The 16,863-nt window shown below is 43.6% G+C and overlaps 1 protein-coding gene across 1 annotated transcript in view; it reads left to right on the top strand.

The window, feature by feature from the left end:
- The window catches only part of wwc3 (WWC family member 3), a 52,033-nt gene that overhangs the window by 33,226 nt on the left and 1,944 nt on the right, over nucleotides 1-16,863 (top strand). Inside the window, exons 9-22 of the mRNA XM_074668870.1 lie at nucleotides 4,820-5,068; nucleotides 5,620-5,709; nucleotides 5,795-6,333; nucleotides 6,411-6,531; nucleotides 6,952-7,032; nucleotides 9,740-9,826; nucleotides 9,925-10,120; nucleotides 10,210-10,380; nucleotides 13,496-13,614; nucleotides 13,701-13,848; nucleotides 13,925-14,089; nucleotides 14,174-14,266; nucleotides 14,942-15,172; nucleotides 15,264-15,391. Of these exons, the coding sequence (XP_074524971.1) occupies nucleotides 4,820-5,068; nucleotides 5,620-5,709; nucleotides 5,795-6,333; nucleotides 6,411-6,531; nucleotides 6,952-7,032; nucleotides 9,740-9,826; nucleotides 9,925-10,120; nucleotides 10,210-10,380; nucleotides 13,496-13,614; nucleotides 13,701-13,848; nucleotides 13,925-14,089; nucleotides 14,174-14,266; nucleotides 14,942-15,172; nucleotides 15,264-15,391 (2,418 nt within the window). The remainder of the gene's footprint in view (nucleotides 1-4,819; nucleotides 5,069-5,619; nucleotides 5,710-5,794; nucleotides 6,334-6,410; nucleotides 6,532-6,951; nucleotides 7,033-9,739; nucleotides 9,827-9,924; nucleotides 10,121-10,209; nucleotides 10,381-13,495; nucleotides 13,615-13,700; nucleotides 13,849-13,924; nucleotides 14,090-14,173; nucleotides 14,267-14,941; nucleotides 15,173-15,263; nucleotides 15,392-16,863) is intronic.

Below are 16,863 nucleotides of genomic sequence, written 5' to 3'. Positions count from 1 at the left end.
TGTGTTCACAAACCACTTTAATTTGCTCAACTATTTTTTTTTTGGGTTTCTATCCCTTCCTCCTACCTTCACAACCACAGACAGCTTTACTCATTTTGGTTTTTGGACATTTTCACCTTCGTTTTTTTTTGCATAGAACAGCTCAAGAGAGACCAGAGAGTTCTGCAGTATTTTTCTCTCTTGTCCAATCCCCCCTCCGTCCTCTACCACTTCTCTTTTCTTGAGTCTGATCTTTTGACAATATTCCTTAGCAACAAATTAAACACCCAAATAACACAACTTTTGTTTTAAATCTTTCACTCAATAGTCTGTTATTACAACAGATGATCTGCAAAGGTAGGGGCTTGTTTATGAAATTTGCAGCAGTCCAAATATAAGACATGCAGTATTACATCAGATACAATTAGGGATGGGTACCTTTCACATTTAAAACGATACGGTACCGATGCCCGATACCTGGCAATCGGTACCGGTACTCAAAGGTACCAAGTTTCAGTACCTTTTTGTGTTTATGTGGTAAAAAATATCAATTTGTTTAATAATTAAATATTTAAAAAAATCAATTTAACAAATGTATTCTTCAATATATAACCTTGAAATGCTGTGTTCATGTCCAGCATGGAAAATCACCTACTCTTCCACTCCCTCACAGTCACAAGGATGCATTTAGGTACCTAAACATGGTACCTTTTGGTTTTACATGAATCGATACCCGGTACTTTTGGCAGAATTCGGTCGGTACCTATAAAAGTACCTAATTCGGTACCCATCCCTAGATACAATCTGCTGCATGGACCTTTATGCCGCAGCCACACCGAACTCGCTAATTTAAACGTGCATCACGCCTGTAATGCGTCACATGAACGCGCGAGTCTGGGCGCTGGACCATTTTGACAAGCTGAGGGGCTGACGCACGTCAGTGCGCATGCGGAGTAGAGAGCCCGCTCATTTAAAGACTGAAAGCCCAGAAGAGCATCTGAAAAAACAATGAGCTGTGGTTTCCAAAGCATGACAGGAGAGTGTGTGAAAGTCTTGGAGATCACAATCAAGGCTGCTTCCTCTCTGGTAATCCACCTCCACCGGCACTGCCTGGCCGTTCCCGGCGACCTCATCCTCGACCCGCTGACCCATGTTCCAGGAGGTCTCCCTGGGGATAATGAAGGAGTCGAGGAAAGAGAGGACTGCTGAGAGAGGACTGCATCTTTTCCCTGGCTCTGCCCCGCTCTGTCCTCCTCTCTATCAGGCTCAAAACTCCAATGAGGAAAACACAGTCGGACTCAGTGATGACCCATGCAGGCAAATCCAGCTGGAAACAAATATTTACAGAACTTACCTTCAAAATGTGTCTCCTCTGCGACTTTCACCCAAGCCTGATCCTTTTTTTTCGGTCTCTGTAGAGTACACACGTTGTATCGTATAACTCTGGATAATGACACACCGCACGGTAGGAATGGGTACCGAATTAGGTACTTTTATAGGTACCATATCGTTTCAAATGTGAAAGGTACCCATCCCTACCGCACAGATTATTTTCTCCTCCATCTTCCAGCGGAGTTGGGAGTCAGAGCAGGTGGCGGTTCCCCCCTAACGTCATCAAATCAATGACGTCGTGGGGGAATGTCATCGCTGATTAGCTGCTTCGGCACAGCCTCACGCAAATTTGCGTCGAAAGTTCAATATTTTCAATTTTTCAATATTTTCATATTCCAGCATTTAGGCGTCTGACGCCCAAACACGCCAAACGCAGCCAACAGGACGTCCGGGGCGAATCGGCGTTTAAAGTGACTTTGCATTGACTTTGAATGTAGTCTTGATGCAAATTCGCTTTCGGTGTGGTCGTACCATTGAAACAGCGGTAGATGACGCTTCATGTTGAACTGTTCTGAAGAACTTCTCATGGTGTTGTGCACAAATAGGAAATGAAAACTGAAAATGTATCAGCATTTTAGTTGGGTGACAAAAATACACCACAGCATTTCAGTGAGAGCATAAAATAAAGAGGGTGTCTGCTTCCTGCACCCCAACTGGTAGACGATTTCACTGAAGATAATCCTGATAACTGAGGGGCTCCACCTCTCATACTACTTCCAGAGATCCTCAATCCAAACTTCTTCCTTGGAGTTAACAGAGAAGTAAAAAGACACTTTGAACTCTTTGAGATACAATGATGACTGACCATCAAGAGTTTTGTAGCTGAGAAAAAGGATACGCTAACAGTGTTAAAGACGTCAAAGTGTGTGTGATATTAGCTTAAAGTAATGATAATACACGTAGTCAACAGGGAATGTGCAAAAACAGTTAAAAAAAGAGTCAAGAAACATAGATTAGATAAGGTTTGAAAGGACAGAGTACATGTTGTTAGATATAAATAAATAGTAGTGTGTGTGTGTGTGTGTGTGTGTGTGTGTGTGTGTGTGTGTGTGTGTGTGTGTGTGTGTGTGTGTGTGTGTGTGTGTGTGTGTGTGTGTGTGTGTGTGTGTGTGTGTGTGTGTGTGTGTGTGTGTTTGGATGTTTTTATGGCTTAAACACAGCTATGTCACAGTGTTGTCTTATTACATCATTGAACAGTGTTTACTCCACTGCAGCCGTCAGAGTCCCTGTGTTGTTACACCAGCTCTGTGCACACTCTACATTAGATTCATGTTGCCATAGTGACCCAGCAACAGCAACGCCAACCATGACATCAGAGAGGGAGGTGGGGAGAGAGGGGAGACCTGTGGAAACTTGCATGCTCTGTCACTGAGTCACTCTGTCTGAAATCCAGTGCGCGTAAACACAGTTATTTCATCAGAGCTGAGGACTTAGGCCCTGCTGATACACACACCTGTACACACGCTGGCTGATGCAGCTCAGGTAGAAATTACAGCGTCAAATGTTTTCATTTGCAGAATTAAGTGCAGGCTCAACTGAAATATGCAGCATTGCATGAAGCTGATTCAGATAAAAACATGAAGCTAACCTACAGGTAAAATTAACTCATCAAGCTTTGAGCAGACATCACTTATCACAGTCACATAGTTATTATTAAAAAAACTGCCACAACCATCATACATTCATACACCTAGCAGCTAAATAGCTGAGTGTATTGACTTCAAATTCAGAAAAACTTCTGTGCTGATGAGTAGTAAAGAGTCGTCACAGCTCCTGACTGCACAAGTTAGTAGATGTTTGGTTTTTGAAGTCGTAGATACACTAAATATATCTACATCACTGAGCTTTAAACATACTGGAGGATAGGTTTATTTAGGTCTACTATGTACATAGCTCAGCAGTTTAAGGATTCATGGACTGTGTACAGAAAGGACAACATCTCTTCCTTTCCCTCCATTGTGAGCTATGAAGCGTTAAGATCTCCACATAGGATACTGTCAGGGTGTGCTGGTGCAGCCAAAGCATCAGCAGTTACCAAAACACTCATTAAACTCACCAGTAAAACATCAAAAATCCTCAGGTAGGTCCAGTCCACAGCAGAACAGATTTTTATTTATGAAGCAGATGTGCACAGAACTGGGAAGTTCACTAAAGTTTTGTGTTTTTCAAATTTTTTTTTTTTTTTTTTTTGGTGTTTTCTTCCCATCTGTTCTTTGCTCTCCTCTAATCCAGTACAGAAATTTCAGGAGCCTCATTTGTCACCAGAGCTGTCAGTCCATGCTTTGAGAAACTTCACTCAACATGTGTTACTGTTACAGTTAGACCTCTGGATCTATACTGCAGCCCATCAGTAGGGGGAGCTCTTAATCATTTGTCTTCAAAGTCAGGATACACTTTATGTAAAGCCTCTGGTTTGATCTGCCACCTGTCTGAATACTACACTGAAAAAACTAAAACCTAGCCAAGTCTTAATTTTAGTAAACATTGTCTTATAAGACTGAACATGAGCCTCATCCACCTGAAAAGTACAGAGAAATTTTATTTTTCAAGATATTAAAAGACTTCACTGCTTATAAGATATGCCTGTTAAAAATGCTCAAATTTTTTTGAATAAGCATAATGTCTGAAAACAAGAAAATACAGTTAGTCTTTCTTACCCAATGAGAAGATTGCTTTTACTCTTTACATGCAAGTTAGGCATTGTTTTTTAGTCTTTTTATACCTTGATACGTGACAATTCTTCAGGACTTCAGTTTCATTTCTTCTCTATTGATGAGATGATATAATCATTTAATTCGTCCCACAACAAAAAACTCAACAGAATTACAGTAGAAAGGCAGTAATTGTAAATATGACTTTGTCTGACAGCCTCCTTTGAAACATTGGATTACCAAGTGCAAAACAGTCGACAAAATAAAATCCTGACACAGAAGAGATTATTCTTTAAAAAAAAATAAGACATTAAGACTTGGAGTTGAGTTTTTGCAGTGAAAGCTGTTATCTGTTAACTGTTATAATTGTTTCCAAATATCACGGGAAAACAGAATTTGTAATGGTATATTCAAGGAGTATTCCTGATAATGGAGAACTTTCTGCTCTCTGAGGGGTCACATTTGTGAAAAGAAATAGATCAGAGCTGAGAGAAATGGTTGTAATTGAGTAAATACTTTTTTTGGTGTTGTAACATAACTTTTTTTGTTTTGTTTTAGTTTTTTTTTGTTTTGTTTTTGTTTAATTCGTTAGTGATTGATGAACTTTGTGCCCTCTGTACTTCCCTGAGTGCCAACCGTTTGCTCCTGAGAGTTTGTGTTAACTAATTTAACAGCCAGGTGGTTACAGCTCTCCCAGCTTTGACTGTTTCAGTGTTTGACTCAGACTCTGGTTGTTGTGACACACTCTCACAGAATCGGTGTCCGTCTCATTGCTCGGTCTTCTCTTCCTCACTCAGGGTGCAGAGTATTCAGCACCAGCTCGCACAGCTGGACAGTGAGAGCTGGTCTGGGCGGGCCGAGGCAGACAGAGACCGGGACTTCATGCAGCTCCTGCGTGAGAAAGAGGCCCTGCTGCAGGAGATCATCCTGGTCAGCAAACAGCAGCATCCTCCAGAGACGCTGCTGCAGTTGGAGGAGGAGCGCTGCCGGCTAGAGGAGGAGGTGCAAAGGGCCCACAGCTCCCAGAGCCAGGGAGCCAATCAGAGGTGAGGAAGAGATGAGACAATCTTAGATCTTAATTATGGAGAAACATGAATTAAAATACTGTAGTATTTTCTAATATGCTGACAAAATGTATCAAAATTAAAATAAAAGAGTGTGAACACATAAGTTTTATGTTTGATAAGAGAAGAATAAATTTGATTTTCACTACTTTAGAAAGTAAAAGCGATGAATAATATTACAAACGGTGAACTTTTTCACAATATTTAAGTTGTGATGTTTTTGGTGCACTAGTTAGAGAATAAAAGATGTAATTGAAAACTAGACAAAATTAAACAAAAAATTAGCAGTTTTTTTAAGTTTTTGTTAAAAACTGATAAATACAATTCTTTAAATTTGCTTCAGAAAACAACAATGGAAAAAATATCACTTATTTTCAATGTTTTAATGTTAAAACAAGGTCAGATTACGAAGGCCCTTTTCTGTTTACCATCAAGTCTTTCTTTTCTCGTCTTTTTGTCTCTTAACTTGGGAAAAAGAAGGAAAACTATCCTTAACGTTTAATGCTTCTTTATGCATGTGTCTCTGTCGACAGGATCCTGCAGCAGGAGAAGAGAAATGTTCTGTTGAGGCAGCTGGAGGAGGCGACACGTATCACCACCTACCTTCACTCCCAGCTGAAGAGGTGCAGACTCTTCAGACTTTAATTTTCTGCACTGACCCTCTCCAGGTTTCTCATGGTCTCTTTTGTTTTTTTTTTTCACCTCCAGTCTGTCGGCGAGCTCTCTGACCGTGTCGTCCAGCAGCAGCCGCGGCTCTCTGGCCTCCAGTCGAGGCTCGCTGGCATCCAGCAGAGGCTCCTTGAGCTCCATCAGCTTCAGCGACATCTACGGCGTCCCTCAGTACGAGGGGTCTGCCGAGCTCCTGGACCCACATCTGCGCTACCTGCTTCCACCAGAGGCTGTGTCCAGAGACTGCTCCATGTTTACTCCTGACCCCCTGATACAGAACAAACCCAAACGCTCCCACGACACCCCGCAGTCCCTGGCCTCACTCTCCTCCCGCTCCTCTCTGTCCTCTCTGTCGCCTCCCAGCTCGCCCATGGACACGCCCTACCACTCTGCCCCTCAGGACTGCCCTCTCACCCAGATGACCGAGGAGTACATGGAGCAGGCAGGGCGGGGTCTGCTGGAAGGTCTGCGGGCTCAGCCTCAGCCGCTGAGCACCGTGCTGAGCAGCGAGGACACGGGCAGCTCCATCGCCATGGGTCACAGAGACGGCACTGCTCAGGGGACTTTCACCTCCACAGGTAATGTGGATCACACCCGACTGTTTCTCTCAAAAATTAAACCTCCCTGATGATTAACTGGATGTTTTCTTCTGTAGGAGTGACTCTGAGGGGAAACAGCGCTAACAGAAGCGGCAGGAGGGCCAGGAGGGTCTCTGCAGGCGTCTCGGAGGACGCTCTGGCCACAGACAGCGGCGTGTTCGAGGCTTGGGGCAGAAGGTGAGATGAGGTTGAGCTTCAAAATTGTAACATCACAACTCAGCACTCTGGAGCAATGTCGCCTCCTTGTGACATCTAAGATAACTGCAACACCACGTGACACTGAAGGTGGGATTCTCCGCCAGAAAAATGGTTCAATGCTGCAACTTCGAGTCTGAGAAACACCTCAGAAATAACTTTTTTTTTTATAAATTGACTTTTTTGGACTGCTTCAGCTGGGAGACACAAAACCGGCTGTGGTGGGTGCACTGTGAAGGTTGCATGTGTCTGACACTTAGATAACAGTCTTAGCCTCCGTGATCTGAGATTATTGCGGAGAGGATCTCTGCAGAGATCCGCCTGGATGTCAAGGAGTTAACACACTGTCCAACCAAAGCGAGCATAAGTGAGTTTAACTCTCATATTTTTCTCTTCTTACAGGGCAGAAGAGTCCGATGAGATGTCGTACATGAAAGAGCTGACGTCTGTGAGTGAGCCGACACAGATCCAGCTGGGGCTGCTGTGAGTAATGTTTCAGGGCTGAGTGTTAGTGAGTGGAAAAGTCACTTTCTAGTAACACTTTACAGTAAGGGTCCCTTAATTAACATAAGTTAAGACATCATCGAGCGTTGATTCAAAGTTCATGAAGCATTATGATATGTTACCTATCATTAATTAACATATTAGTTAAGCATTGATAAGGAGTTAATTAAAGTCTACTGTTTAGAGATAATTAATACATTATTAAGCATTAAAAGTTACATTATGTATTTAGTTACATTAAACCTCAGTAGGCGATTTTCCATGCTGGACATGAACACAGCATTTCAAAGTTATGTATTGAAGAATAAATATGTTACATTGTAAAAGATATAAATCTTATTATTCAACAAATTGATATTTTTTACCACATAAGCACAAAAAAGTACCGAAAATTGGTACCGTTGAGTACCGGTACTGATTGCCAGGTACCAGGCATCGGTGCTGTATCGTTTCAAATGTGAAAGGTACCCATCCCTACTAAGGGCTACTCTACCACTGAGCCACAGCCATCATAATAACTATATGCTTGTGAGCATTAGATAAGCATTAGTTTAGTATTTACTCATCATCTGTAAAGCATTGTTCATACATTGATACTGATTTATATGACCCTCTATAAAGTGTTAACGAACCCTTTTTATAAATGAAGTCTAAGACCAGCAGTGCCCTGAAACACAGAACTTGGAAAATCCATTAAAACAAATACCGTTCGTCAAACCAAAATTATCTCAGATAAACCCCCAAGAGAAAAAAGACTTTTGTGTCTGTTAATTCACAAGCCCCTCAGTTCTCCTCTGCAGTGAAGATGAAGGGGAGAAGCATGGTGATGGTTGATGGGCAGATGAATTAAGGGGGGGTCACAGAGTGGAGGCAAACAGCCCAGAATGAAGTAGTAGCTGATGCCACAGGGGACGTCTAACTTCCAGCAGGTCCAACAAGAGCTTCCTGGTTCACTGTGGACATGAACACATCTCTCAGTCTTATATTACTCCTCTAGAAGCTCCTTAAACTCTCATACTGACTTCATATGAACTTCAAACTAGCTAACAACACTAACACATACTAACAGCACACAGTAGCATTAAATGTTACTGCAAAGAAAATACATTCGCTAATCACAATTAGCAAATCAAGGTCAAACATACTACATCTTGTTGAAGCAGTACAAAATAATATGCTCAAAGTATTTATCTTATGCAAGTCTCAAACAATCTGTAACTTATAGGTAAACTCTGCATTCAGTATTTGACATGATAAACCTCTGCAGCTTTGCTCCTGACCGTCAATCTGTGTGAGGGCATCTGTCATCACGCCCCGCCCCTCTGCCTTTCTGATTATTGCCATTGAGTTTTGCCACTAGTTTCGAGGCATTTTAAGTTTGAGGGTTTTTTATTCGATTGCAGAGTAATGGTCAGTTTGACTCAAGAGTTGTTTTGTTTATTGTAATTTTATACAAATTGTCTGTAGGTGTGAGTGTGTGTGTGAATGGTTGTCTGACTGTCTCTGTCAGCCCTGTGATTGACTGGCGACCAGTGCAGGGTGTACCCCACCACTCACCCAATGACAGCTGGGATAGGCTCCAGCCACCCACGACCCTGAACAGGATAAGTGGTTCAAAAAATGAATGAATGGATGAACAACAGGTTATACATTCAGTTTGAGTTTGTGTTGTGTCTGTTTCTTTATTTTGTTGAGTAGATATCTGAATTCTGTGTCTTCAGGTGCTGCTGGTCTTAAATCTCATCAATAACTGCTTGTTGTGGCTGTCTAACAACTGTTCAGCCGCTGAGCTAAGCTCTTCTTTTGTGACACGACCAAAAAGGTTCAATAAAAGTCAAGTGATCGGTTTAAAGGGTTTATTGTGCAAAAAAATCAAAAATCCAAAACGAGCCAATATGCAATTCAGGCAAAATGTGAAAAAATAATACTTGATGAAAACTAAACAAATAATGCTGGTAGAATAATAAAAAGAGATGATGAAAAGGCGACGGTCAACAGAAACATCTGAGGTTCCGACTCTGAGACTCTGCTCTGCCCTTTTGTTCTAATTCCCGCCACCATACATAATAAGTAAAAAAAAGATTAACGACGCCAATGGATGAATAAAGGGCAATGACGTCATCAAAGTGACAACGTCATCTCCACTGCAACGAAAGGAAACCAGCTAAGCTTATTTCAGCTTCTACACTGCTTTTGTAACTCATGCTTTACAGATGATGACTTAAGTACTAACTAACACTTAACTAATGCAGAATAAATGCTAAATAGTACATTAGTAATGAAAGTGTAACCAGCATGGGTGTTACCTAAGGGATAGATGTGTTACACTTTACAATAAAGGCCCATAAAGGACACAGTAATGGTTATTTATGGTTAAGTAATGCGTATAAGACATTCCTACACATTAACTGAGGTTCATGACAGGTTACTGATGTTTAATGTAACTAAATACATAATGTAACTTTTAATGCTTAATAATATATTAATTATCTCTAAACAGTAGACATTAATTAACTGCTCATCAATGCTTAACTGATATATTAATATTAGGTTACACATTATAATACTGATTAAACTTAGACCTAATGCTTAATAATGACGTCACTAATGTTAATGAAGGGACCCTCATTGTTAGGTGTTGCCCACTTTCCTCTTGGATCTTTAATCTTTGTGTTTCACTCTGCAGGTGGGAGTCCAGTTCTCAGTCTCTACGACTTCATCTGCTGCAGCTCAAGAGCTTAAACAGGTCCACAGTGAGAGACGGTTACAAAGTGTGAGTGTCTGTGCTGCTGTGATTTATGAGGGCTGGGTCTGTGGGTGAGCAGCTGTTCTCTGCTCTCGCTCTTCTCACCTTGTCCTGCTTGTGCTCAGGTATGTGAAGGTGCACTTGATTCCACTGGACGCCAGCAGGGCCTGTGCGTTTTACTGTTGTACGGCGCTGGAGCCGCAGTCTCAGATGAGTTTCAACGAGGGCTTTCGCATTCCTGTCCCTGCAAACGCCCTGGCGGTGTGCGCGCTACAGCTGTCCGTCTGCTCTCTGGGACCTCAGGCCCAGGAGGAGCTGCTGGTGGGTGTGAGGGGCCGAGCAGCTCCACAGGGACACTGATGTGCTGGTTTCTAAATCCAAAGAGTGACATGCTCTGTGTGTCTCTGCAGGGAACGGCCCAGCTGAGCCTGGCAGAGTGTGAGGGGAGCGCAGAGATGGTTTACCACTGGCTCAGAGTCCAGGTGCTGAGCGGGGCGGAGTTAACCCGACCTGAGCAGAAGAGCTTCAGTCACCGCAGACACCAAGAGAACCAGGAGGACGAGCAAAGGCCCAGAGCCTCAGTAAGAGCAGAAACACACACGTTTGATCAGCACATAAGACGATCTGCACTGAGAAAGAGTTTTACAGCTCAATATGCTGAACAGCTTCATCATTAATGTGAAAACTAAAAGTTAGATTAGTAAAACAGCAACACTGAAAGGCATCACAACTCTCCTTTAATAAGTGTCATTCATCTGATCATCTTGTGTTCAGTCAAACAGGATGAGGTTTCTTACAGATCAGGGGATTACAAGATAAAAACACTGCTGCACTGTGCATGAGGCAGAGGTTTTGTTAATGTGTGTAGATACAGTTTGTTCTGTGGATGTGTACAACTCTCAACATGGTTTGTTGGCTGAATAAACAAAGAGAACAGGTTAAGTGAGAGAAAATGTGGACAAAAAGGTTAAAAATGACTGTACAGGATGATTCTTTAGAATAAAAATAGAATAGAAAAAGAGATGAGTTTTGTTTATTCACTTTTGAGGCATTTGGGGCTTTATTTGATAGGACAGCTGAAGAGAGAAAGGTCATGTCTGGAGTAGAGAGTGAGAGGATTCAACCAGTGACTGCTTCAACAGGGACGATGGACTCTGCATAGGGGGCACATGCAACCACAAGACCAACTTCACCCCATTGAGTTTAGTCTAGCGTAGTTATTAATAACCTTTAGTTTGTTAGACACAACGCAACTGCTAAATTAGACTTATTTTTATAAAACAGCTGTTTTCTAGCCGTGGGTCCCTGAACAGGAAGATTTAAATGCAAATGTTTCAGGGAGTTTTCTGACACGCTCTACAGCCTCTGCATCTGAAAACACTCTGCTCAGCACACGATGTAGAGGTCTTCATAATCACTTTCCCTCAAACTTGCAGCTCTGACTGAAGAATGCAGTTAACAGTGACAGATCATTTTGAGCAAAGACAGCACAGTCACTCTGCAGTTTTCCCAAAATAAAACACAAACAACTCTCTCTGAGTTTAATAAATTGACAAAAGTGCAAAATAGAAATAACAACTGGCAGAGTTTAAGTATTTTTAAAATAAACTTCATGATGTCTGACCAGGACCTGACGCGTAGTTTCCGTGGGGTCAAACTGCAGGGTCGGTATCGGCCTAATACTGATACCAGTACTCGCCATCCCTACTAAATATCCACTGTCTTTGCATATTTCATCTTTAACGGTAGCACATAAGCATGATTTCCACTAGTTGAACAGGTGCAGTAATCTAGCCATTAGCGCCTGTACAGGGTGGGCCAGAAAGATTTACCCATCGTATATCTCTATTTTGTTTTCTTAGCTTTTGTCCTAGAAACTTTAAATTTTGGATAGTTTCTCTTAAAAGGCATAGCTTTTGATGTACCTGAGTTCATTTGTTTACTCCTAATGATTGTTGAGTACGGCATTGAAGGGTAAGCGAGACCAAATTGTGGCCTTGAAGGAGGCTGGACTGACAACAATGCAAATCATGAACAAGGTGAATGTTTGTCGTAAGACTGTCTACAATGTCATGAAACGACACAAGGAGACTGGAAATACCACCAGCAAGCCAATCCCTGGAAGAAAACGTTCAGTCCGGACCAAACGGGTTGTTGAGATGGTGAGGAAGAGAATCTAAAGGAATCCTCGCAGGAGCATGAGGGCAACAGCAAAGGAAGTGAACATCTCAAGAACTTCACTGAGAAGAATCGTCAAACAGGATCTCAGACTGAAAGCACTAAAAATGCAACACAGAAAACTGATTTCAGCCGCCTCTAAGAAAAAACTGCTTGACAGGGGGAAAATGATGCTGCAGGAGATCCAGAGTGCCTGGCAGACAAAGTCCTGGTTTGGTCTGATGAGAAGATCTTCACCGTTCAGGCAGTGGTCAGTTCCCAGAATGACAGGGTTTATGCACATAGTGCACAGCACCTACCTGAAGGCTGCAGAACTCATTTTTATCATCTGAAACCACCTGGAGTTATGGTGTGAGCTGCTGTTTCATCTGATGGCTCAAAGTCTCCTTTGGTCTTCATTCAGGGGGGTGTGAAAGTGAACAGCCAGGTCTACCTTCAAATGCTTGAAGAAAAAGTGTTGCCTTGGTGTACTAACGCATTTGGAAACCAGTATGTCTTCACACAAGATGGAGCAGCAGCTCACACATCCAATGTCACACAGGCCTGGTGCAAGCAGCACTTTCCTGGCTTCTGGGACAAGAGCATGTGGCCTCCGTCAAGTCCGGACATCAATCCGCTGGACTTTGTGATCTGGTCTATCCTGGAGAGGGAGGTCTCAAGAGTATCTTACAGCAGTGTCACCGCTTTGAAGACAGCTCTGATGAAGTCATGGTCAAAACTTGATGCAGAGACAGTGCAGCGCTCATGCCAGGCAGTGCCAGGTCGTCTCCAGGATATGATAAAGGCAAAGGGCGGCCATGTTGAGATGTAAATCTTTTTGGTGACAGAGAATAAAGTAAAGAAACTGTGTTCAATGTTTATTATGTTTGTCTGCAAGCATTTTTGGATAGTGCGGAAAAAACGATGGGCAAATCTTTGTGGTCCACCCTGTGGAGTGAAAGGTGGGGTCTACCTCCATCCATTTTTTTCACCATTAGTACAAACCTTTGCCAATGGCTTGACTTTCATACGGGTCCTGGTCTCCCTGGCTTTGTTCCCTCAGAGGTGGTGGTGCCCGATCATGAACTAATTCATCAGTCAGACACAAATCTACCAAGCAAAGACAAATGTCTGTTGATAGTTTCTTCTTCTACTGCTGTTGCTTGGTTTGGGTAGTATAATTATGGAGATAAAGTGAAGTTACAGTGGTTATGATTGTCTGGTGTGAGTGACAGTGAGAAATTGTGTGGGGTTTACTGAGGTCATGGCTCTGATCTTCCGTCTTTCAAAGATTGTCTGTCATAATTTTCCCCTCTTCCCTTTTATCATGTGGTGACAGCTCAGAAAGGAATGAAAACAATGCAGACTGATCAGGATAGAGAGGAGGTAATGTGGACCTGGGTCAGGACTTGTCAGGACTAGAAGGAGTGAGGAGCGCTGTCAGGCTCATGGTGCAGGTGTGAGTGTCTGACAGGACCAACAGGCTGAGGAGGAATGTTCACCATGTGAGTGAGGATGTAATCGTTTGTGACTTTACAGGACACTGTATGCACTCTGCTGTCACGCACCACCAACACCTCCACCACATCCACCCACCTGGAGGAGCGGGAGGCCGAGCTGGAGAGGAAGGATGAGCCCGTGGAGGTGGCGTCTGAGAGGTGAGGATATTTCAACGCCGGATTGCAACAGACACTTCTTTTTTTCCTGCAGCGTGTGTTTCAGTGACAGTGTTGTGTGGTTGCAGGAGCTGGCAGGCGGAGTCGGTGGACAGCGGCTGCAGCAACAGCACGGCGTTCACAGCTGCATGCTCAGAGGGCTTGTGTGCTGAGGGCATCTGCAACACCACTGGGGGGCGCTGTGATCAGCCTGCAAGCAAAGTCTCTACCATAAAGGTAAAGTCCTCCTCCCTGCATTCACATCCAGCATGAGGTCTGCACCTTTGCATCTCACACTCGGCTTCTCCTGCAGGTGGAGAAGGCCACCATGACTGACGGTCTGTTCCCAGAGCCGGTGCGAGTGCGTGCCAAAGAGAGGGGGGGTCGCTGGGGTCACGCCTCGCCGTTCATGCGAGGCAGCACTATCGTTCGCTCTCAGACTTTCTCTCCTGGTGCGAGGAGTCAGTATGTCTGCAGGGTGAGTTGTGTCACTATATTTTATGTGTCTCATTGTTTGTAATCCGTGTGAACGTGTTTATAATTTAGTAAATTCTTCTTTCAGTTGTATCGTAGTGACAGCGACAGCTCAACCCTACCAAAGAAAACTCCCTTTGTCAGGAACACGTTAGAAAGAAGGACGCTGCGGTATAAACAGGTAAAATACTTTGTGTCTCATGTTTGCATGTTAGTAGTAGAGCCTGACCGATTAATCGGTCAGGCCGATTATGCCTGTCACCGATTAATCAACATCGGCCAAAATGTAGCTGATTATAAAAATTTTTGCTCTGTGGAGATTCTGTCACTCCTGCTCCTGTGTGTCTGTGTTGGGCTGCACACTGCCCGAGTGCCCGCCCCCTCCGTCCACCATTATCTAATGTAAGACTAAATTACGGCGTTTTAACGTTGAGTTAGTTGCTTTTTTAAAAGATAAACAGAGATAAATGCTACTGTTAATTCACACGTCCACCATTATCTAATGGAAGACTATAATACGGCGTTTTAACGTTGTGTAAGTTTCACACTGTGTGTTTACAGTTTGACTTTTTTTTCTACTTACTGTGTTTAAAGTTTGACTTCTTTAATTAAATTGTGTTCTGTCTTTGTCTTGAATCATATGGGTGTTATAATAATTTGTGTTCATATACAGTATATATCCTGTGTATATCAATGAATTTATTATATATATCAGCCGATATATCGGATATCGGTCTTTTTTTTTTGCCCCCAGTATCGGTATCAGCATCGGCCCCAAAAATCCCATATCGGTCGGGCTCTAGTTTGTAGATATTGATTTGCTGAGATGTTTGTGTCTGTGTTTGTGCATGAGCAGCAGTCTTACCGCTCCTCCCTGGCTGAGCAGCCGACGCGTACCTCGCTGGACCTGGAGCTGGATCTTCAGGCCTGCAGGACGCGTCAGAGGCAGCTGATGGAAGAACTGAGCGCCCTGAGAGAGCTGAAGCTGAGACTAGAGGAGCCACAAGTCAGGGAGGACACAGAGCTCCCCCACTGGGCTCTGAGGGACGAGCGTTTCCGCTGCCTGCTCAGAGAGGCCCAGAGACAGGTGAGTGCTACACTGGCTTCAAGAAACGAGAGGGGAGTTAGACCTCAGCCTGCAGAGATTTACTCTCCTGTTGTGCTGTGTTGGGCTGCAGGCAGGTCAGAGCAAGCAGGAGCAGCGTCAGGAGGAGGCGGCGGAGAGGAGGCTGAGGAAGGCCTCCAAAGAGGTTCTGAAGATGAGGGGGCAGAGCCAGAAGGAGCCCCTACCTGTGCAGACATTCAGGTGAGGGAAAGTGAAATGTGCACCAATGCTCAAGTTTAGTTTTTTATTACTGTATTGGTCCTAACTTCCTCGAGTGAGGGAAGGATGGAGCGAGAGATCCACAGGCGGATCGGTGCAGCGTCTGCAGTAATGAGGACTCTGCACAGGTCTGTCGTGGTGAAGAGGGAGCTGAGCCGCAAGGCAAAGCTCTCTGTTTACCAATCGATCTTCGTTCCCACCCTCACCTATGGTCATGAGCTTTGGGTAGTGACTGAAAGAACAAGATCGCGGGTACAAGCGGCCGAAATGAGCTTCCTGCATAGGGTGGCCGGGCACCCTTAGAGATAGGGTGAGAAGCTTGGCTATCCAGGAGGAGCTCGGAGTAGAGCCGCTACTCCTCCGCGTTGAGAGGAGCCAGATGAGGTGGATCAGGCATCTGATAAGGATGCCTCCCTGATGCCTCCCTGTTGAGGCGTTCAGGGCACTCCTCCGGGAGGAGACCCCAGGACAGTAGCTAGGGAGAGGGAAGTCTGGGCTTCCCTGCTTAGGCTGCTGCCTCCACGACCCGACCCAGGATAAGCGGCTGGATGGATGGATGGTATTGGTCCTGAAAAGTAATTTTTTTTTATTCTTTTTGAGTTATTTTGAGCTCTCAGGCATGTTTCTTAGGTATTTTAATGAATTCCCCATTTTTCTCTTCAACACAGACTCTGGTAGGGATGTGACAACATCTTCAGAGATATCAGAACACATGAGGGTTGATTTTTGGATATAGATACCCTCTTTAAACAGAGAAAGTTTCTTCCTGACTTAGACAGCATGTTATCAATCAATCAGGTAATCAATCTTTATCTGTATAGCCCCAAATCATAACAAACATTATCTCAAGACACTTTCTAAAAATATTCACAGGTCTCGACCTGTAAACATGAATAAAATTTTATTTGCAGAAACCCAACATCAAGACAAGATCAAGCAGAAACTTTGGTCTTAGAATATGAGACAATGCTGAAGTGCTAAAATCTGCTGTTTCTTGAGAGTTGGCATGAGGCTGGCTCTGGAAGTAACATAAGCCACAAACACACCAAGCCAAAAAAACGTCTCCTGCTGCTAATTTCACTATTGGCACACTGTATGAGGAGTGAATTTTTTTAACTCAGCAGCTCAGAGGATATTAATATCGCAAGCTCGCCCAATCACAGGCACAGTTCAGGTCACCTGACCAAGGGGCGCCCTATAGCTGTAGCACTTGCCACTTCCAATATGGCCACGATTTCCTGATTTGCTTTCAAGCGGCAACTTCTAGTCTAACAATATGAGACAAAGCAGAAGTGCTAAAATCTGCTGTTTCTTGAGTGTCTGCTTGAGGCTGGCTCTGGGAGTACAGAAGTCACATACACACCAAGCCAAAAAAAGCCGTTTTCAAAGCAGAAATTAACCAATTTACAGCCTGGTTCAAAAAACGTCTCCTGTCTGAGTCGCTAATTTTACTA

The sequence above is a fragment of the Halichoeres trimaculatus genome, unplaced genomic scaffold (genome assembly GCF_033239565.1).
Source record: "Halichoeres trimaculatus isolate MK-OKI-2021-1 unplaced genomic scaffold, fHalTri1.1 fHalTri1_scaffold_4, whole genome shotgun sequence".
NCBI lineage: Eukaryota > Metazoa > Chordata > Actinopteri > Labriformes > Labridae > Halichoeres > Halichoeres trimaculatus.
Note: the sequence above shows the minus strand (reverse complement) of the source record. Positions and strands in the feature narration are given on the sequence as shown.